A 23,454-nucleotide genomic window follows, 5' to 3' on the forward strand; every position below is an offset into this window, starting at 1 on the left:
TTACCGTGTTGTGTTTCCACTGGGAGAGATGACGTATAAAACGAACACAGGTGAAGGTCGCATTGCAAACCTGGTTTTACAAAGACAAGCGCGTTGCAAGATTTAAGGAGACCAAAGGTCAGTTTATTGGTCGAACTTGTGGTCTTAATAGCAGCTGGTAAAGTAGTTCAATCCATGCTAAAGTCAACATTTTCACCTGACAGCGTAGAAGGCATTGGAGCTTTTTTGATGATGACTTAGGCCAGGCCACAGCAGCACGGTACTCTAGAGAAGAATGAAGACAAGAAAAAAGTTTATTAAGACGGTGCTATAGAAAAGGTAACTGGACACAGCAGAGTCGCAGGCCTTGAAAGACAAGCGAGCACAAAGAGCTGACGTCCCACATACCGAGCTTGTCCCCTGGTTTAATGCTCGCCGTCAAAATGCTCCTCGTGATGGATTCCAGTTTCCTCAGAGCTAAAAGCCCAAATTTAAACCAAAAGAAAAGCATCATTTCGTGTACCACTAAAGAAGAAACAACACAAAAGAGGGCTTAAAAGCAAACACCCACCTTCTGCGTAACACGTGAAATTCACCGACTTGAATGCATCGGGCTCCAGGCTCACTGGCTGCGGCAGATACATTTTCACATCGTCACAAATAAATGAATGAATCCAGGAAAAATGTGGACTTTGTAAAGCACACATACCTTCATAGAAGCACTTGTTGTCCCATGAATTTGCTCCGTCTGCTTTGCTAAATCAATCATCATGTGGGGAACGGAGTCATTGTGCTGGTAGGATTCCTTTGACAGTAAGGTGGAGGGATGCCACGCTTTCTGTGAAATAAAATACGTATCGCGGCAATCAGAGACTATTCCAAAGTGTTTGAACATGTAATCCTCCTTGAAAAAGATACTGCGGGTGATATAGTCTACAAGGCATATCCTCTTCGTGGCCAGCCTTACTTACAAAATAGCAATAGATGTGGTCGAAGCTCAGGACATGTTTGATGATCATGTGGTTGGCCACTGTCAGGCTGCACAGCGTGCACAGGTAGTATCTGTTCTCAGCTCGCTGAACACACACGCATTCAACAAGGTGCTGCATTCCTATGGAAAATAAGAAGAAATCAAATACGGAAGAAGTTTCAGTCCAGGAGAAAACTGAGGAATGACGGCGACGTCGAATTTTACTAAACATGCCTTTAAATGAGCATATACAGAAAATGGTCTCATTTTAACCGACAAATCTTTTTATTGGGACATGCTTGTACACTTCTTTTTTGATTTTTTTGTTTTATTGAGCTTAGATCACAGGCTGAACTTAATGCTCAGGTTCGGGACAGAAGATGTGTTCAGACTTGTGAAAATGCTGCTTTATATTTACAGACCAAGAAGCGGGTGCTTCCTGCCGCTGTCGTCTTGGTAGGCTTGGATCGTCGTCCTTTTTGGCTCGATATCTAGAAAGAAAACAGGCCAAAGTGAGGCAGAATAGATGGAATGACGACAAAAGAGTACATTTGAAATATAAATCCAGTGACAAAATGATTCATCCAAACATCCAAGGTGTGCTGTGAAACACTTGGATCTCTCACAAATCTAACAATAATCTAATGTGTGCAACTGTTTTATAACCTTTCGATGAGGCTAGAACTGACGAAAACAACACGAACAACATTTGTTGTTGCAGAAGGAAACATTCCTTAGAAAATCTGCACTCACTTTCGAAAAGCTTGAGGAGGTGTTCATTTTCACATAGATCCTGCATCACTGCAAGGAAGAATCGGCTCAGTTATTTACATTATTAACAAAATCCTCAGTTTCTCCAGTAAATAACACATAGATGAATCGAATACCTTCCGAGTAGGTTCTTGAATGGAGCTCTTCAAACACATTCATGGGTAAATTCAACATCTGCCAGGAGAAAATGGGATTTAATTAAGGAAAAATAAGAAGGATCAGTCTCTTTATGGGTCATATTATATGTAGTAGTGAAGTGAAACGGTGCATCTACTGCACATCCCTGACAACAACACACAAAAAAGCACAGCACAACATGGCCTGGAGCACACACCGCATCTTACGGTGGGTTTTTTTTTAACATCGAGGCTAATCGTGTGCGAGTGATATTTACTTTCTGGAACACAGAGGACCTTCATGTACCAACCTGCAGATTTGGAGAACTGCTTCTCTGCTTTATGGTTTTGAGCATCTGCCACAGAATCTTTCTCAGGTTCATGCTGGGCATCCAGGAGAATCTCAGCTCATTGGGATTTGTGTAACTCTACATAGCAAAAAACACAAATGAAACCATACTTCCAAGTACTCACACGGATCATATTTTGACGAGGTTCAACACTTACGATGTAGTTGCTGTAATGCTCCAGAGAAAAGATGTGGCCTAAAAGATTCTCACTCGAACAGGTCTGCTCACAGACGTGGCACAGGTAAAAACAAGCTGTCTGCACCGAACTGAAACAAAGCGTCAACAGAGACAGGCCTGCAAGAAAGCAAGTTTAAAATAGAACAATTACAGCGTGAACACACAGGGGATCTTTACATTCCTCTTAATCAGAAGGAACCAGCTCAAGTCTACTGTCATCGGAGGGCTGACGCAGTGCTTTCAGCTACAAACTACATGCTTCTGCCGTAAAATCACGTCTTTATTTTATAATTCATACAGAAACCAGAGAATCGTGTAAAATAATAATAAAGAAGAAATCCCATATCAGGTTTGGCATAATCTCACAAACACCAATACGCTGAAAGGTAACATGAGGAAATGTGCTGTAAGTATTACACACAAAGCGCTCGCTGGCTTCAGGCACAGCTAAGGGAGGACTTACAGGCTTTTTCCAGCAGTTTAAAACCCTATCGGTGCTGAAGACAGGGAATTAGGAGTGCTAATAAGTAAAATGGCCTTGAGCAGACTCTCAGGGTCTGCACTCTTAAATGTGCACTGGAGACAGCGTACTCACCGAGGACGGGTTTGGTGTTGCCCTGTCTTACTTTTGGATCCATAAAGGCAATATAGGGTACGACTCCTTTGGCGAAAACACAGCCAAAGGAAAAGAAGAAGGTTATAGCTCATAATCAGAACTAACAACATTATCATTATTAACATGTAAAGTTAGAATGATCAAAATATATCCTAAACCAATGGGTTTTAGGTCATATCAAGACCTTAAAGGTGTACATTTAACACTCCAAAGTGGGAAAAATAATGACTTACCGATGCGCTTCCATGTAGCTTTAATAAAAAAAAATTTTATTAAAAAAGAGAGACATTTAAAAAGCAATAATACATATTTCTGTAAAACACGTGAATGTATTTAGACAATGAATATTACCTTTTGGGAAAATATGTTTAATTTTCTGTAAAAAAGCAAAAAGAGGGAACATGCAGACATTAAATGCACGATGTTATAATGCAGGAAGACAGTTTATGTGCATTTCCTTATGTTTTTATGAGACTCATAACAGCGTTCTTCTGTTGTGTGGCTCTGCTGACATCATCTTGCAGGTACAGGTCTTTAATCTCACTTTATCACCTTAAAACATTGTGCCAATTTTCAAAAAATAGAACAGAGGCCTGAGATGACAGATTTGTCTTACAACAAAGCATGAGACGTCCTTTTTCTCCTCTGAAAAAGAACTGTGTAGGGCAGGGCAGCCCCAACAAAAGGCCAATGAGTGTTGACTTGCAATGGCATTAAATTGAGCTGGATGCATCAGTCTCGAGGGACTTGTTAAGAAGAATTAAACCCTGTTTGATGTTGGTTAGGGAGGAGTCTGAAGAGTCCAACATCTCACAAAGAAAACAGAGGTTCACAGCACATGAAGTGAAACGCTCACCTGTTCGTGTTCGCTTGAACGTAAATGCCTCCTGAAGGTTGACACCTTGAAAAAATTGGCACAACAGACCTACAAAAAGGAAAAAGAAAAAAGGGAAAGGCCAGTCAGAGAAACATAGAACATCATATGTGGCATTCGTTTTGAACAAGTTCGATTAAGTCAATTAAGATGAACTCCTTCTGATTGAAGTGAGGTGTGACATAACATAACAAACATTAGAGGAAGTTTATTGGTTGCAGGTAACTACTGTTCATATAACGACCCTCTGATCGATACTCAGTCACACGAGACATTTCCTGGACATCCCACTGTGTTCATGCACTCATAAAGTGTCTACTTTTAAAAGGGGGAAACTAGAGGGCTTCCACTTCTGTGTTTTTTCATGCGTAAAAAACAACAGAATAAGTCCAACAGCAGCACTGAGGGTAAGTGAGGAATCAGCTCCCCTTATCCATCCTTGACATATCTTGATCTAAGTGAGTAGGAGGAGGTAGCTGTGTGTCTCCTTTGCTGTCCACTTCCTGCAGAATCCTAAAATTCATCTAGGCCAGAATGAATATACTTTTTTTTTAATTAAAAAAATAAATTTAAATAAAAATAAAATATAAATAAATAAATAATTTTTTTTTTTTTTTTTAAAAATCACTCCAGTGGCTCTGCCTTGTTGTTTCCTTTCCTTCTGGGTCCATAACAAACTACCACAGCTGGGTCATGTAAACTTGAATGATATCTGAGTCACCCAGGAAACTCATTTAAGCGACGTGCATCAACACATCACAGGTTTATTTATTTTTTTTTTTCACCTCCGAAACTGCCAAGGCTTTGTCAGTTGCACCTTGTGCAGCACGATGCCCACGCTTAGCGGCAGCATGGCTGTTCAGATCAAGCCACAAAGGAAACTGTAGACAGGCGTGAGCATCCTGCGTTAAAAGCAAATCTGGTCAGAGTGTTTCCTGCCTCAAGATAAAACTTCTGCAGTTGAATAAGTAATGTAAAGTGTAGAGTGATATTCATTATGTCAAGTCTGATCATTTTAGCCTGTTTCCAGTATTCATTCTAAATTACTGCCATAGTTAGAGAATCCCTTGAGCTTTCCCTGTCTCTCTCCTGCTAAATCTGGGCTATCAAAATGTTATGCGCATTGCTTTCCTCAGAAGATCATTTTTGTCTCATGACTCTACATTTAACACTGATACAAATGAATAACTATTTAAAAATTTTTTTTTTTTACCTAAATGGCTCCTGAGATCCAGACTGAAGTCAACGAGAGAAATCGTTAAATATATTTTCTCCCACATCATTACAACAGTTGGGTGTAATGTGATTTTACATTCTACAATCTCTGTTTTCTGCACACAGCCTGCCACACCTTTACCTTTAAACGTAAAAAGGTTATTTATATATATATATATATATATATATATATATATAGGCCATTCATTCATCTCAAGGCATCATAATGTTTGGGACAAAGTAATGGTAGGTACATTAAAGCAGTCATGTTTAGTGCTTTATTGCATATCCGTTAAACAAAATGAGCCTAAGCATTATGTTTGGGATCATTATCTTGTTGCAGGATCAAGCTCCGTCCAATGAGTTTGGAGCCATTTACTGGAACTTGAGCAGATCAGATGTTTCTATACACCTCAGGATTCATTGCGCAGCTGCCATCAGCAGTTCCATCATCAATGAAGATGTGAAGTGTGCCTGTACCTGTGGCAGCCATACATGCCCCAGTCATAACACCCCCACCACCATGTTTAACAGATGAGCTGCTACGCTTTGGCTCTTGGACAGTTCGTTAGGAATTTTCTTAACCACAGGGAGGATTCTTCTGTCATCAGCGGTGGAGGCCTTCCTTGGCCTACCAGACCCTTTGCAATCAAAGAGGTCGCAGGCGCATTCTTTCTTCTTGATAATATTCCAGACAGTTGTGTTTCGTAATTCTCAGGTTTCATTGAGGTCTCTATTGGTTTTATCGACCTCATAATAGCTTCCTTGACTCGAATTGACATGGCTTCTCTCCTTATGGTGAACAAGGGCAACTCCTCTCAATTATGTAGTCCATTTCTGTATTTAACCCACACATAAGGCGCACCTGATTATAAGGCGTATGTATTACCTAATGTTCTCTGATTGGTTTATCGCTGCCAGAACACGTTGTGTATGTATTACATCCCTGTGTCAGCAGGAAATGGTCCGACGGTCAAGGACAACATCGTCGGTGGTTTTTACACTTATAAACTGCACATGGGTCTGCATCACCCATCTCAAACTGAAGAACAGGCACTCACTGGGACATGGGCAAAAGCATTAATGATGACACGATTTAATCGCCAAGTATGAGCTCCATACAATTTACGCCCCATTCAGAGTGAATGGCTGGGATCCGCCTGACCCTGGATTCACACCCAACGCAAAGCAGGCGACGGAAGTGGCCAGTTGCCATTTTCCAATACGAGAGCGAAGAGGCGTGACAAAAGTGAACGTGGCGGTGAGAAGGGAGAGTGGTGAGTGATGCGGAGGGGACTTAATGCCCTGCTGAATGCTCAGCGCTCCCCGCGGTAAATTCAAAATGCCTGTATCCGTGACAGATTTTGGAATCCGGTGCGCTTTATGTGTGCACCGGATTATATGGCGCACGGCCTGTTTTTGTGAAAATTTAAGGCTTTTAGTTGCGCCTCATGGTGCAGAAAATACGGTACATAAATTGTTTACTAGCGAGTGTCTCCAGAGTTGTTCTACAGCCATATGAGACTTTGAAAAGGTTTGCTTTTTAAACAATCCTTTGCATTGCAAATAAAAAGAAACGAAATCTGAGCAGAAGCTATCAGTGTTACAGACAAAGTTAGTCTCCAATTTGACTCTCAAATAGAAATAAGTGACCCGAGTATTAATTATGACATTCTATATTTCGTTTACATGGACCAGTTTCCGGTTTCATTGTATACTGTGACATTTTTGCTTAAGGTTATCATATCGCCTGAATCTCCCACTGCGCCCATGCCTAGAATAAACAGATTTTACCATCCCTGATCTTATTTTTTAAAGTCCCTGACTTTAAATCTGACATGCTGATATCAACTATAGTGGATCTCGTCACCCCCTCCGCAGTCCAGCAGGTCCTGGCCTCTTTTTGTCAGCAAACACTGTGCTGGAGGTTTTTCATACAGAAGTCCCGGACTCCCCCGTGCACGGTTTTCAGGCCCTGTTGGTCTGGACTGCGGAGCGGCAGTTGAGATGCGGCTCGAAGGACCAAGTTATTAGGAAAAATACGAATACTCAGGAATAATGTGTCAAGTTTCACAAGCATAGGATCAAGGGCTTCACAAGCATCAAGGGAACTTCTTACAGAGGTTGTGGCGCAAATGCTCAAAGATACAGGAGTTCTCAGGAAACTGTTATAGGGCAGAGTGGACGGAGGCTTGCATTTGTGCCGATACGAGTCGTGGGATATTCCCTACTTCTCTTCTGGCAGCAGACAGTCGTGCTGATAACGCCAAGGCCATGGAATACTCATTTCTGGCAGCAGACAGTGGTGCTGATTAAACAATCCACATCAAGGAGCATTTAAAACTATTTGAGAGGCTCATGGTAGCCTTATCTAAATTGTCACCTCCTGTATTTTTCCTCCTGTTATGTCAATGACATGTCTATAAAGGCAGAAGGCCAGACCCAAGTGCATATTTTCAGGCAATTATTTTACTCCCGTTTCAAACCGCCACTTCAAAGTGGTGAATGAGTTCAATTACCCAGATGATACTGAGGGTGCTTGATGTTGTCCAGGCGGTTTTGTCCACTTTCAAAAGTGCAGTGTGTAGGTAAACTGAACCAATGTGAAAGTGTCCCGATAGCTGTGTGTTAGTCTTATTAGCTCACAGCATAGATCCCATCCCATCTGCGTACAGCCAACAGTCTGACGTTTGAAGTTACTGTTGTTAGTTGACTGCAGTAACTCCATCTTTTTCTTTACAAGGAGGCTCTATAGAGCTGCCCCGAAAGCAGTAACTCAGATTCCTGGGGCAGGGGTTGTGTGTCATCTTTCATAATCCATAGTGCTTGCAGGGTGCTTCACAACCCTGTTTAGCTTGCTTCTGTTTGATAAGATTAGGTGTCCATACCGTGCAGAAATAATAAAAACTGGTGTGGCCAACAAGTTCGTAGTAAACTGTGGCAGCTCGGAAAAGAAAAACAGGCCCCGTCCCCGGTTGTGCTTTTCGAACGGCGTTTGTACTAGGATTAGAACTGCATGTTCGTCCATGAGGCCTGTCACAATCACCACAAGTCTATAGCACCGCCATCTGTATGGGCCAACCACATGGTATTCAGAACTACTTTCATGATTCAATGTGTACGTACCGAATGTTATATACACGTTCAATTAAAACAATATCAGTAAGTCTTGACAGCTGACATCAAGCGAGAACAATTGGCTTACTGGTCTCTGGATCTATCCACGCTCCAACTCTATACGGATTTCAGTGCAGGGTATCCCAAGGCATGCAAGCGTCCGCCCCCTGGGCCTCTCATCATTTCACGAGTTCGTCACAGCAGGCCTTTCGCCCTCAACTGAGCAGGTTGTGACGGCTTGAAAGACTGGGACAGCCCAGTCAAGCCACCTAGGCCTAGTTATCCACCCAACAATCGGACCGTGGCAGCCTTCTCAGAGAATTTAAATGTCTTGACGTCCCGCTCCCAGTCCTAGTCCCCCTCTCAGAACCTTCATTTCAGCGCAGTGCCATGGTTCAGCTCTAGTTGTCTGTCCAAATATCCAAATATAGTCCTTCAAAAAATATTTCTAACACACTTTAACAAATTTTCCTTTTTGATAAAGCTTATAATCAGGGATGGCTCAGGTGATCCTGAAACATCCCATAGTTAAGCTGCTAAAGGCTTAGACTGCTGGGGGACCTCATCTGTCACACCTTTCCTCACTTTGCTCTCTTTTTCCCCCTGTTTAATTTCTCAAATGATATTATGTACATGTGACATTATTGTGGTTATTAACTTGTGTTTTCTTGTCTCAACAGGTATCCTTTGAATGGCGTTATGGTGTTTTTCCCCCTCTTTTCTGTCTTCTCAAACCCCAGCTGGTCGAGGCGGGTGGCTTCCCTTCCTGAGTCTGGTTCTGCCAGAGGTTTCTTCCTGTTAAAAGGGAGTCGTTCCTGTCCAAAGTGGCTTCAGGCACGCTCAGGACGGGAGATTGGACTGAAGACCAGTTTCTGTGCAATCTGCTTGTTTCCTTAGCTATGATATTGTTTTTGAATTGGCTCTATATGAATGAATTGGATTATTTTGAAATTAATTAATTGGATTTCATTGAATTATGATTGCAATGAATTGAACTCCAGTTGGCTTGAATTGGACTATATTATTTAAGTGCCTTGAGATGACATTTGTTGTAATTTGGCGCTATATAAATACGGAATATAGTATATTCATCAGTATATAAAACTGAATTGAACTGAATTGAACTTTTGTGCCATCAAAATAAAATCCTCACAAGAACTGTGAGGCAGGGTGGTAAGTTTTTAGTGTGAGCAGAGTGAATTTTAGCTTTTCATGCTCTTCGTCCCGGAGATTGGTTAGATATATATAATAAAAAAAAAAGCAGAGTTTAAAAGAAGTGCAACGACACTGAGCTCTGCAACATCTCAAACCTCCTCTCAATCACCCTTTGCTTCTTTCATATTGCATTTATGACATGATAAAGCCTTTTAAAATGTTTGAATATGGCGATGAATGTCACCCGAATAAATCGAAAACACAGTAACATCTGAATATATATAAAAAATATAGTCCAAGTCACTGAATGTAATTCAGGCCTTTGCAGAAACATTAACAGAACTACAGAGATCCTGTTTGTTGCTCACCACAGCTGACTACAGGTTATATAGGCTACGTGGTGATTTGCATTTAGAGTGGGGAAATGACATTCGATCACAAGTTGTCACTTGGTGCATATGCACAGCGGCAGTTTAATACTTCGTGTAAACTGACCCATTTGTACACAAATCACCAAAAACCCGAGTTAAAATTCACAATTCATAAATTTACACCCCGAGGTCATCTGTCCAGAAGCCTAAATTTTCCTCACTTTTTTGCAGTTTAACTCCTCAATGCAAACTCATTCCCAGCTCAATAAGCTTTTTTCTTGTGTTTACAAGTGGAATGTCTAATACTTAACAGCGTTTGGGACAGTGTGTCCCAGATAAGAGATGCATATAGTCAAACATAAAACATTTTGAGAATAACACACTCCTCAGTTAGTGAGGCTCACCAGATATATATATATATATATATATATATTCTGGCTATGTGCCTATTGACGGGGACGCGCAGCATCTTCAGGGTTGTCAAATACGGGAAGGTTTTACCCTACTTAACGGGAGAAGCATCCACAGTGAGAGAGAGATTGCACAGACTTTGGGGTTCTAAAGATCTCACCAGATTTTGATGCATCAATCTGCAATTCTGGCAATAAAATGTTCCTGTGTTCGACCAAGTCTGTGTCAGCAGAGTTCTCCCTGTACCATCTACACGTCGGCTGTTTGAAGGCATCCCTCATGCACCGCACAAGTATGCTGGATTCTTCCCGTGATAAAAGGAGAGAAATCCTCAAAGGGGTCTCTGACCAGCCACAGCCACACTCTTATACGTGCATACTTTAGAGTCTCCGCACAAAGATTGAACTCCAGCTACACTAACAATATTCTGTTAAAAGTTCTGAGCTGACGCAGATGTTGAAAATAATAATAATGTGGCTTTTGTAAGTTTTAAGAAGAGTTTCAAAATACTGGTCTGTTAAACCACAAGCAAAACAAATGCTTTTCAGTGCTTACATGCACCAGCAATATATATTCTGGCCCCCAAGAAAGTGGAAATAAATGCTGTCACTTTCAGGAAAAGAAAAAATAAATAAATAAATAAATCAATCCGACATAACTGGACAAATCTGATCAATATCGGCCACTGCCATTGGCTGATGCAGTCAAAAAGCTGAATAATCAGCTGATGCGGATGTTAGGCTCTCAGATCTGTGCATCCTTAGTAACAGCACTTATTATGTAGGCAGTATAATCAGGCTGGGTGGCCCTGCCTGTGTCAGATGTGTTAAACCTCATTGTCATCCTGTTGAGATGTGTGGTGTAGGAGGGATGGTCGCCTTCAAACAGCCTCATTTTCCATCGCCCACATACGATACTCAAACACTGACAGCTTCCTCTCGCTCCAACTTCACCCTTCTTATTCTGAAACAGTCCGTTGTCGCTGACTAAGGTTTCCTCCTCTGATTTGAAAATCTAGTTTCTCTGATTGTGCACCTTCAAAACAATCTGGAGCTTGACTCATCTTTAGCCTTATTGTAATCGATTCTTTCCGCTCCTTTCTCCCATCCTTTACCGCTCACCGCCTCTATTGTCACACCGGGCTTCGACACTTTTGCATAATCTTTAAGATAGACAACTGGAAAATATCATCTAAACGTTATCCTGTAACTTTGCCCACAACTGCCGACAGAACCAATAAACTCTTATCTCATATATAACCGCATTTTAAGGACACACAGGTGGTTTCTCTCCCAGCTGGGCGCCCGCTCTTTGTGGGTTTTACTCTCTTCACTGCAGAATCGTTTCGTAATCGATGTCGTTTTCTATTTGTTTAGGTTCTGTGCTGTCGGAGTAAGCCCTTGCCACACATCAACGACTTTTCTCCTTCGAAGGAAACAGTCCGACATCACCTACCTGCATCACAAATACTCCGAATGTACCTGTTGAGTTTTGGAAGTCCGTCAGAAAGTCCTCATAAGTTCTCATTTAAAGACGCTGTAATAGTGACTTTAGCTCTTCCACGTACAGTAAAACGAGCAGCTTCGCAACTCCAGTTCTCGAAAGTAAAGCGAGGTGACCCGCAGAGTGTAAACACTTCCACCACGTGCTGTACCTGCTGCAGTCGCTCACAGAGGCCCGGTCATTCAAGGCTAAAACACGAACACGGTCACCCACCTGACAGTACAGGCTGCACTCCATTCTCGCAAACTTAAAAGACTTCTCTTGGTAGGAAATTCCTAAAAAGTTGTCATCATCTCGTGTATCGCAGCACTGAATATATCCAACTTTGGTTCTGATAAGCAGTATGGGGGGGAAACACTTTTCTACCTGTGGAGCAGAGTCTCCCACAGAGTTAATAAGGGGCCCTGACTCCGCCCCCCTCTGGTCGTAGACCAATAGGACGCTCTCTCGAAACTCGATCAAATCTGAATGAACAGATAATTACGCGTTTCATTCGCCTTTAGGGCTGCCCTCTCCTCTCTTTCTGTTATCCTTTTTCTGTTTGCTTCGTGCGTGTTGTGAGTGAGGATAGCTGTATAAGGTGATATCCTGTATAACCGGCTTGCTCATTTCTGTGCTTGAACAGCAGCTTTATAAGGAGATATCTCTGAGAAAGACATGTGGTGAAACTAGGACCGCACACACAACGGTCTTCTGAAAGTAACGCCTTATACAGGCACACACACGCACACACATAGAGGAAGAGACAAGATATTGACGCACACACATCTCATAAGGAGGAGACTGAATACAAGTGTATATAACATCACACTCCTAGACAAAGACAGAGCTTTTCCGTACTTTGTGCTGTTCGCATGTGGTGTACTGAACTGCTCTCCGCACTTTGCAAACTGCGCAAATAAAACTGTGTTGATTTTTATATCGTCGCATCTGTCTTCCTCCTTCACTGCATCAACGGACTCGGAAAGAGGCACAGGTTTACCTCAACAATTTTGGGGGCTCGTTCGGGATGTGGTGAGGAGAGGACGGAGTTCATTCGGATAAAAGATTCCTTCACGGTGACAGAGACGGGACACGAGCCGGCACGTTAACACAGAGGTAAGCAGAACCTGTTTTATCAAACTCTGCACATTGAATATTTTAAAACAACGTGTCCTGTCCTGAAACTGGTGATTGAATCAGCAAAAGACGATAAGAGTTAATGTTGATAACTGCGTGAAATTATAAGAGAAAAGTGAATATAAAAGAGGATAAAACAGACTGTCTTTGGTCGTGGCGGACCCCACCGGTTGCCTGACGAGGAACCGGAAGCCTGAGAGGCTGCTGGGTTAGAGTCCCGGGGAGGTGAAGACACCCCGAATTCTACTGGGTTTGAGTCCCTGGGGTTAGAGTCCCCTAAAGTAGTATACTCTACGGAGTTGGGTTAGAGTCCCTTGAGGTTATACGCCTCATAAATTCTTGAAGTCTGTTTGGGGCTAGAGTCCCCTATACTAGAGTACAGGAACAGGGTTCCTGAGGTATTTTTCTATAAGTGCATTTTGAAAAAGTTTGTGAAGATTTTAACGTGCTTTGTGTGTTTTGTATTTGTTTGAGAGAAATAAGGAGAAGCGGGCTGTGGGAAGAATAAAATTCTGAGGTGTCTAAAGGTGAATGGGTACATAAAACGGTGTCTTGACAAACTCGACAATCAGACAGAGGAAACCTAACGGTGATAACGTAATCTGTCTGAGCCATCGAAACCTAGCGGTGCTAACATAAGTGGCTTGGTTTGTCAAAAGGGTCAGTTGCTCGGGTGTTATGCCATACAAACTGACTGGCCGTTAATAAATCATCACCTTACAAGGCCTGTTGCTCGGACGTACGTCATACAAACCGGCTGGCCTCAGAATTTAGAAAAAGAGAAGTAAAATGGAGGGAGAGTTTGACAGGGAAATAGATGATGGGGGATGGGGCCCAGGTACGGGTGCCTGGAGGCCCCTCGAGCTGCAGTTAGAGAATACGTTAAAAGCAGCAGGGGCAGTGTTACCTAAAAAGGGTAGGGACAGGAAATTAGCCGACATGAAGGGACAAGTGGAACAATTGGTGAGATATAAGGGCAAGAAAATGTCAGACCCCGGTCCGTTAGGGGCCTGGTTGTGGGAAAAGGAGAAAGAATGAAAGGGGAGGAAAGAAGAGCTGGCAGAGCAGGGACAAAAGGCAGGTGTGCTGCAACGTTCGAAATTAAAAAAGGAGGCGAAAGAGCAGGAGGAGCGACGACGGGGCTGGTCTGAGCTGGCGGTCTTCTGGCAAAGTGTGAGACATCTCCATGAGAACGCAGGAAAACCAGGAGGCAAACAAATGGTAACTGCACCTGACACTCCTACATGCCCACCTCCATATGCACCGCCTGCTGCACCGACACCAGGGTTATATCCCACACTATATGTGACTAGTGGTACACTTCAGGTTGGATCCTCAGAAGAGACACTTGTAAGTGACAGTGTGACTGAAGCAGGTGCAGCCACTCCTACAGCATCAATCTCTGAGACGTCCGTAAGGACAGGGACGACGTCCAAATCCTCATATAACCCCTTCACAGGTGATAACCTTTCGGCGCCCCCAGACCCATTCTCGCAGAGACAGGCAAGAGAACAGGCTCCACAGCACACGGTAAAACGAAAAGTCACACCACAGCCACGGAGGCAGGTCATGAGGGGAAGTGAGATTTCAGATTGTGAGGAGGAAGCAGAAGCAGCAGGGACAGCTTCTTTTCAAGGAAAGGGACAGTGGGAAGGTGAAAGACAAGAAGTACCAGTAAGTTTTAGATTGGCAGGAACATGGAGGGAGGATGATGAAGATTCAGCCGTCAGGAAAGAGAGAGAGCTAGATGAGTTATGTCGGAGAGAGATAGAAGAGCTCTGTCAAAAAAGGGACGGACTGGTGAGAAGTGTAGAGAAAGGAATGAAGGTGGCAGAGGAACTGACAGATACTATAGGCAGAAGAGTTAGCCAGCGCCGACGTGGTGGGACAATCCTTCCGGTCACAATGTACCCACTAACAGCAGTACCAGGACAAGGTGACCAGTACCGACCATTTACTATAGGGGACATACAGGCCATAGTGGAGAAATTACCACCTGTAGCCGAGGGTGGAAATTTGTGGCTCAGCAAATTGGATTCTCTGACGGCAGGACAGAAATTGGCATTAGGGGACTTTAGAGCTATTGCAGGACGATGCATGACGGGTGGGGACATGAGAGAAATTGAGACTATCGCTCATACAGACAGGGTGACAGATGACACCCCCTTCACGCATCATAGCACTGAAATAGGGAAAGCTATGAGAGAAAAATATCCACTACCTAACGCCACCGTAATGCCAAAGATGAGATGGGACCCCAAACAAAATCCAAGGGAGTATGTGGATCAGAGTAAGGATTTATGGTTGAAACACACAGGATGCCACCCAGGGAAAGCTGGAGCTCAGAGGGAGTGGTTTAGACAGGCTATACTGGATGGAGTGCCGGAGAATGTCAAAACAGCCATGGTAAATAACCCGGACATGCTCGGTAGTGAATCCCATGTCTGGGAGAAACACTTAATACACCACCTCACCCGTGCTCAAGATAATACGCAGAAGGAACAGGATGACTTAAAAGAATTGCAGGTTCAGCTGTTAAAATTACAGTTAACGGAAGCTAGACAGAAATGTAATGATAAAAATAAAAAACAAAAAGGGGAAGCTGCGAAGGTCATGTTAGCTGCCGAGCCACCACAGGTTCCTGATTTATTTCGGTCCCACCATGGGTACCGCAGCCCCCATCAGGCGGGAGAAGACATGGGGGAGGACCAATGCGGGGTGGAGGCTTTGGGGGAAGAGGTCAGGGACTAAGGGGCGGTACAGGAAGAGGACAGTCGGGGGAGACTCGTTGTTGTTATCTCTGTGGAGACCCTAATCATTGGATAAGAAGCTGCCCACATAATCCAAGAGCACAGAAAGGTGTGGATAGTGGTCCTCCTGGGAGAGGCAGGGGTCGCGGCTCCGGACCTCCTGTTACTGCACCTATGTATCCTCAGCAGCCTTGGGGAGCAGCTGCTGCTGGTCAGTTCCCATTGTGGGACAATGGGGAGAACCCTGACCAGTCCGGTCAGTATTGACACACCCCACAGAGACTCTCAGACAGCATCACTACGGCAGAACCGATGCTGTCAGTTCAGATTGAGAAAAAAGATCTGCCTTTCTTGGTTGACACTGGAGCCACATGTTCCACATTGAAAGTTGTACCAGCTGGTTCCCTGTCATCGCATACCATCACGCTTATGGGCTTCTCTGGGGAGAAAAAGACACTGCCGTTCACTAAGCCGCTACTCACCCAGGTGGGAAAACAGACTGTGACACATCCATTTGTACATTCACCTTCTGTACCGATGAACTTGCTGGGAAGAGATCTCCTGATAAAACTGGGGGCCACGATACTCTGCAGCGCCGATGGCCTGGTTGTTGTCATGCCTGATGGATCTCATTTGCCGTGCTCTGGACCGATGGAGAACATCACTGGTCAATATCTTGTGCAGCCAGTGAATGAACAATACGCGGACATATACTGGGGTCTATTACAGCCGGAAACATCTGAGCGGCGTGGTATCCTCTCGGCTTACCTCCAGTGGAAACCCTGGATTTCCCAACTCGAACCCTATGTCTCACCTCCAGATTCCCCCCATGTTACTCTATTTTATGATGGGTTACAGACAGATTGGTATCAGGAAAATTTTCAGGACCAACTTGAAGGTCGAGATTGGCAAATTAAGACACATAATATTTATGTGGCGCCTGAAGGCGTGGCGGCAGGTGTTGCCCTGACCTCTGCACAACTTCCCTGGTATATGATGGCAGAAGAAGCGGCCCCACATGTATCATTGGCATTACACCCACAGCATCAGGCAAAAGAGCTAGGGAGTATTGTTAAACGGGCACTCCTACAATCCGATTGGGTAAATACACAACTTCCACAAGTTCAGTATTCTGCGCAAGCTCGCACATATCGCATTCAGGTTTCAGGGGAAGATACAGTCACATTAGAGCATGTACAGATCTCTAGACATCATGGCCGTGAACGTACAGATCACGTGGAGGCGGCAGCTCTACTCGCCAGCCTCCCTGAACACCTATGGGCACAGGGTCCGACAGATGTTGGACAAGTTAAGTACAAGCCCATTACATTCCAGGTGCGTGAGGGTCCCCCTATTTGGATAAGGCAGTATCCTCATAAACCTCAGGCGGAAGAAGGACTTAGGGACACTATTGATGGCCTGTTACAAAAGGGGGTGTTAGAACCCTCGTCCTCAGAGTGGAACACACCCATTTTACCTATTGAAAAGAAAGGGACAGGTAAATATCGCATGGCACATGACCTACGGGCAATCAACGATATTCTCCTCACTCCTACAGTTCCTGTTCCGAATCCATATGTGGCTCTAACCAATTTGGATCCTAAACATGAGTGGTTTACCTGCATTGACTTGGCTAATGCATTCTTTTGTCTTCCCTTGGCGGAAGACTGCAGGCACATTTTCTCGTTTTCGTATCAGCACAAGCAGCTACAGTACACCAGGCTGCCACAAGGGTTCGCTTTGTCCCCAGGGATTTTTAACCAGGTTTTAAAAGATATCCTGAGTGATTGCCCACTACCAGAGCAGGTGACTCTCGTTCAGTATGTAGATGATTTGTTGTTGGCAGCGCCCACTGCGGCTCTGTGTTTGGAAGCAACTAAAAATGTCCTTTTACATCTTGCAAGAACAGGGTTCAAGGTCAGCAAAGCCAAACTTCAGGTTGCACGGCGGCAGGTAGCGTTTTTGGGCAGGCAAATTTCCCAAAAAGGAGCAGGGCTCTCCCCTCAGCACAGGTCTACTATTCTCCATCACTCTAAGCCAGTGAAGGTAAAGGACATGTTGTCTTTCTTAGGGTTGACGGGCTTTAGTAGGACTTACATAGCCAATTACACCGGCTTAACTAGACCTCTGCGGGCCCTAGTGAAAGAACAAGGTATGCGCAACCTGTCAGCGACCCTGAATTGGACTCAGGAGGCGGAGGAAGCCTTTATTGCACTAAAACAGGCCCTCTCCACAGCAGCAGACCTAGCTATACCCGATTATAGCTTACCATTCTACTTGGATGTCTCTGGAACAGAACTTTGCACTAATGGCGTCCTGTTCCAGAGAAAAGGGGGTGAGAGAGTAGTACTAATGTATATCAGTGTGATGCTAGACAATATGGAAAAGCGCCATCCTATGTGTACACAACAGGCAGCAGGGATAGCGAAGCTCATTCAAAAAACTGCACACATTGTCATGGGACATCAACTGCACATTCTGACCACACATAGCGTTGTGGCCTATGTGAACTCACAGACTTTTACGCTGACTGCTCTGAGACAAAGACGACTGAGCAAAATTCTCGAGGCACCAAACCTGACTTTCACTCATGAAGGCATAAACATGGCAGATCAGCTAGGAACAGGTGAGCCGCATGAGTGTACGGACAGAGTGCAGAAAGAGGAGAAAGTACGACTGGACCTACAAACAGAACCGATACCAGGGGCCAGAGAACTGTACACAGACGGCTGTTGCTTCAGGGATGAACGAGAAGGACTGAAAGCAGCATATGCAGTTGTAGAAGACGTCCAAGGGGAACTGATCACACGACAAGCAGAGAGACTGGAAGGACAGCAGTCAGCACAAAGAGCAGAAGTACTGGCAGTAATAGCAGCACTGAGGCTAGGGGAAGGGCAGGAAGTAAACATTTACACAGATTCAGCCTATGCAGCAGGAGCAGGACATGTGGGGGTAGCTCAAATGATGAGAAATCTAGAGCACTGGTGGCATCCATACCTAAAGGACATGGCCAAACATTTTGTGGGGTCATGCGAGGAGTGTCTAAAGTACAATGTCAGACCAACAGTGAAACCACACCCTGGATGTTATCCATTGGAGGTAAAGCCAGGGAAAGAAATCATCATTGATTACACAGACATGATCACACCGGTGAAAGGGTATAGGTATATTCTGATGTGTGTGGACGCATATTCAGGATGGCCTGAAGCATGGCCTACCAAGAAAGAGGATGGTAAGTCGGTAATAAAATTTCTGATCAACCATTATATCCCCAGGCATGGATTTCCAGAAAGGATCAGGTCAGACAACGGCACTCACTTCAAAAACCAAGAGTTGCAACAGGTTGAGGCCATGCTAGGGCTAAAACACAAGTTTGGTACTGTCTACCATCCACAATCACAGGGTAAGGTTGAGAGAATGAATCAGACACTGAAGAGCAAATTGGCTAAAATCTGTGCACAGACCAAAATGAATTGGCTAGATGCGTTGCCCTTAGCCTTAATGTCCATCAGGAGCTCTGTTAATCAGTCCACAAGGTTTACACCACATGAGCTCCAGACAGGGAGAGCTTTTCCTGGACCTCAATCTAAGTTGCCAGGAAAAGGACATATTGAACAACACCTAACCCACAAAATGTATTTCCATGAACTCCAAAGTCTCGTTGCAGAATTTTCAAAGCAGGTGGCGAGTAGCAGAGGAGAGGGCCAACCAGCGCCGGCTCCAGAGGCTGAGTGGGTATTGCTGAGGGTCATCAAACGAAAGTGGTCGGAGCCAAGGTGGACGGGGCCCTATCAGGTGACCGAGAGGACCTCCCACGCAGTCCGAGTCAAAGGGAAAGGTGATACGTGGTTCCATTGGAGCCAGTGTGCGGCAGCCGAGGAACCTCAACGCTCCCTAGCAGCGACTCACCAGGCGCTGAAAGATTTGTACACTGTACCAGCTGGTACAGAGGAAAAGACCACCAACCAACAAGGGGCAGAATAATCCCCTGGTGGCATTTTGCAGGCAGAAGTAGTACACTTCTGCCTCCTTGCAACGACATCATTTACGAGCAGGACGGGTGTTGGACCCGGGCTCCAACTCAACCCTCATCTGGAAACGTCAGCCCTCACCTTCTTCATATTACCAGCGACTGACTTTCCTTAAAGAGCACCCGGAGTTGTGCTTCTCAGAAGAACGGGACCAGATGACGTCATCGCAGTTGAATTCGTTTATTTTTGGATTTGTTATACTCATAATCGTGTATGCTGGGGCTTTGCTTAAACTTGCTCTTACAGGTCATACCAAGTTATAATCATTGCAGTATCACCCTTATGTTATCTTTTAATAATGTGTGCTATTTGCTAAGGAGTTGGGTAATGTTGACAAACTATAAGGTTTTAAGCTCCTCTAGGGGTAACCCCGCCTAGAGCACCCTGACGGATAAGGTCTGACTTACCAAGAAAGTTTTGCTTGCTATTTTTATCATACTTGAGACACAGTGAAACATATTAGAATGTTATTGTTTGGGAGTTGGAAAATTCTCACATGTTGTGCAGCCATCACGTGCGTGATTGTCCCCCTGATCTTCTGGTTATGTGAACCCAGTCCTGCACACAAACGACCCAAACGACAAACTCAAAAACAAGATTTTTGTTTGAACCAATATGGCGGCTTGGAGTTGAATTACACAGTAGGCTCCACCACAGCGTTTCAATTCGATTTGTGCAAATGCGGAGGCAATGCAGCGGGTTGGAGAGGATATAGATGAAGACGATATCATCAGAATGTCAGAGATTGTGTGATCACCTTGTAGTGATCAAAAGGGGGCGTGAGGTTTTTCAATTTCTTTTTAGTCATGTATTGTTACTCAGCCATTTGTGTGATCTCTTAATAGAGATCAAAAGGGGGTATTGTGAGTGAGGATAGCTGTATAAGGTGATATCCTGTATAACTGGCTTGCTCATTTCTGTGCTTGCACAGCAGCCTGATAAGGAGATATCTCTGAGAAAGACATGTTGGGAAACTAGGACCGCACCCACAACGGTCTTCTGAAAGTAACGCCTTATACCAGTACACACACGCACACACATAGAGGAAGAGATAAGATATTGACGCACACACATCCCATAAGGAGGAGACTGAATACAAGTGTATATAACACCACACCCCTAGACAACGACAGAGCTTTTCCGTACTTTGTGCTGTTCGCATGCATTGTACTGAACTGCTCTCCGCACTTTGCAAACTGCGCAAATAAAACTGTGTTGATTCTTATATCGTCTCCTCTGTCTTCCTCCTTCACTGCATCAACGGACTCGGAAAGAGGTACAGGTTGACCTCAACACACTGTAATCAGTTATTATCTAACGTGACGTGACATGCTGTAGAGTAATGGGAACGGTCGCCTTCAAACAGCTGATGGTAGAGGAAGAACTCTGCTGACACAGGCTTGGTTGAACACAGAAACCTTTCATTGACAAACAGAGCCGTATCAGAATTAAGAAAGGTAAGCACCACAAAGTACGAAGTTGTGATTTATCGTGGCAAGGTATGAGTTGCATATGGCCAACAAACCCCCTCCTGACATCCAATCTGCACTCCTGATCTCTACCTCACTGGGGGTGCTTCTCTCATCAAGTAGGGTGAAACCTTCCCGTTTTTTGTGACCTTGAAAATACCGCGCGTTCCCATCAACAGGCACAAAGCCCGGATGTGGTGTTTACTTATTCATTGAGCCTCCCCTGGACACACTAACTGGGGAATTGTTTTTTTCTCAGAATGTTTTATTCTAGACTATTGTTATCTCTCATCCTCCCCAGACTCCCCCTACACAGCTGGTAAGTATCAGACAAGTGTTATGGGATTTACCCTCCACTGGAGCTTGGTTGACCTGGGTCCAGAAAACTGTTTTTTTAATCCGAGGGTTTGCAGTGCAGTACCACATCCAGGAAAAGGATTTGTAATTTTTCATGTAATCGTTGTACTCGTGCTAAATTATTCTGTTCAATGGAAATATTTACAATGTTTTCCCATATGATAGCTGCTTATCACTTCAGTATATACAGTAGCCTACATGGCATGAATATACAATTTTGGCCCAATGTATTCAACAAGGATGAGAATGGTATTAGTATGGAATCATTTCTGGCGCTGGTTAAGCATTAGCTCAGTTTTAGTTGCCTATTTGTCGATTTATCCATTGTTGTGGGACAACAATTTTCTCTTGATCAGCTCAGTCAGTCAGGTTTAAAAAAATACACAAAAGTCATTGTTCAGCTATATCAGTGTCAGTCTTTTAAGCAGCTTGGTAATGATGATTTGATGAAGCGCAGATGTGCCAGCAGGAGATCAGCAACCAGTCTCCATGCAGGAGGAAGGAATCCTAACCTGGTCAGCCCAGCCCATGGCTCAGAAAAACACACCTGCACCACAATCAGTGCAGACCATGACAGGTGAATGCAGAGTCAGGGGACAAAGATGAAGACAGCGATGTGTAAGCAGGGTGCATTTATTCAGGCCCATAATAAAAGTGAGGGTTTGTGGGTTTTCGTTTGTTTTTGTTTCCTGCCTCTCTGCTCTGTTCCCTCTGTGGCTGATTGTTCATCCAACTCACCTGTGCTGGACTGATGTCTTCCTGCCTGAAAGCCTGGGCCTGCCCTCCAGTTAGCACCAGTTCATCTGCTTATATGCGGATACCCCTGCTACTGTGTTCTTTTCCCACTCGCTGTTTACAAGTCTAGTTTATCGCCTCTGAAATATTAAAAAATGTGGACTCGATGGCTCGTCAGTTCAGCCATAAGTATACATCTTGGCAGATTCCTGCATAAAGTTTAAACTGTCTTTCAAATTGTTTACATGCTTCATTTCTGTCAGGTGAACGATACAGAGTGAAAGGTACAATATTTCCCTCTGAGGGGTATTTAGGTGGAAGCATGAAGAGGCATAAAAGAAAAATATCTTAACAACCAATTCTCCTGAAGTACAGTGTTAAAGTTACAACAAGCAACAGTTTTTCAGTATTTTGAATGCATTTAATTAACTGAAATGTGCTGTAATCAATACAGTATTACTGTGGCTTAAAGCATTCCCTGTTTTATACAGATGTGCCATCTTTAGTAAATTTACAGAGTGGATTACAAAAACCAAAGAGTGTTACTGGTCAAATGAATATATCGGTACATACGGCACTATTACATATCACCAAAACAACTGTGAAGGTGCAGTGACATATCAATGGTATTCGTTTAAAAAAAAAAATCATGTCAAATCTTTCACATCCAACAATTATATTTACATATTGAAATAATTTCAAGCAGACATCAGTTTGCACTCCAGCCTCCTGCAGGCAGGCCGCAGCGAGAGGCTACTGACAGACACCGGTAGTAAATGACAGTTTGCAACCACATTAACCTCGTTTTAAGAACAATTGTAAAAGTCATAAAAACACAGCAGACTTTTTTCCTCCTTTGATATCAAACCACAGCATTTCACACACAGGAAGATCACAAACAGCAGAGCTGTGCGTATATTATGATCATGTCTGTGCTTTCCTGACACCGCAGTCCAGTCCAAAGGTTGAGATAGAGATGGTCCCTTCTGGTAAATGTATTTCTTTTAATGTTTGACCTTTGCATCAGCTTTGTGCTATGTATGCATGCCCTGTATGACTCATCCATCCACAGTCTTCTGCTTGCCAGATGCCCGAACCACCTCAGGTGACTCTTTTCGAGGCGACTCTACTCCGAGCTTCTTCCAAATGGCTGACTTCCTCACCCTATCTCTGAGGCTGAGCCCAGCCATCCTCTGAAGGAAACTAATTTCAGCACCGCTTGTATCTGTGACTTTCGGTCTCTGCCCAGATTTCGTGACCATAGGTGAGAGTATGAACAAAGATGGACAAGTAAATTGAAAGCGGTTTGCAACTGAGTCTGTTGCGACCGGGATGGAAGTCAGCTCTTCCAAAACCGAGGCTGTGGGA

The 23,454-nt window shown here is 44.0% G+C and overlaps 1 protein-coding gene and 2 long non-coding RNA genes across 3 annotated transcripts; all 3 read right to left on the reverse strand.

Annotated features, from left to right (window-relative positions):
* Positions 1-81: 81 nt before the first annotated feature.
* Positions 82-1,879, reverse strand: LOC140274709 (uncharacterized). The gene is made up of 8 exons (XM_072370078.1): positions 1,837-1,879; positions 1,703-1,750; positions 1,372-1,440; positions 951-1,090; positions 689-817; positions 551-608; positions 388-456; positions 82-264 (listed from the first exon to the last, which is right to left on the reverse strand). The coding sequence occupies exons 1-8, from the start codon at positions 1,877-1,879 to the stop codon at positions 119-121; spliced, it is 702 nt and encodes a 233-aa protein (XP_072226179.1). The 3' UTR covers positions 82-118.
* A 274-nt stretch (positions 1,880-2,153) lies between these two features.
* Positions 2,154-3,016, reverse strand: LOC140275557 (uncharacterized). The gene is made up of 3 exons (XR_011908413.1): positions 2,959-3,016; positions 2,344-2,480; positions 2,154-2,264 (listed from the first exon to the last, which is right to left on the reverse strand). It is a non-coding gene; the product is annotated as an uncharacterized lncRNA (long non-coding RNA).
* Positions 3,017-3,330: 314 nt separating this feature from the next.
* Positions 3,331-11,949, reverse strand: LOC140274790 (uncharacterized). Its single transcript, XR_011908370.1, has 3 exons — positions 11,839-11,949; positions 3,836-3,904; positions 3,331-3,355 (listed from the first exon to the last, which is right to left on the reverse strand). It is a non-coding gene; the product is annotated as an uncharacterized lncRNA (long non-coding RNA).
* Positions 11,950-23,454: the final 11,505 nt, after the last annotated feature.

The sequence above is a fragment of the Leuresthes tenuis genome, unplaced genomic scaffold (genome assembly GCF_036924035.1).
Source record: "Leuresthes tenuis unplaced genomic scaffold, fLeuTen1.0.hap1 SCAF_18, whole genome shotgun sequence".
Taxonomy (NCBI): Eukaryota; Metazoa; Chordata; class Actinopteri; order Atheriniformes; family Atherinopsidae; genus Leuresthes; species Leuresthes tenuis.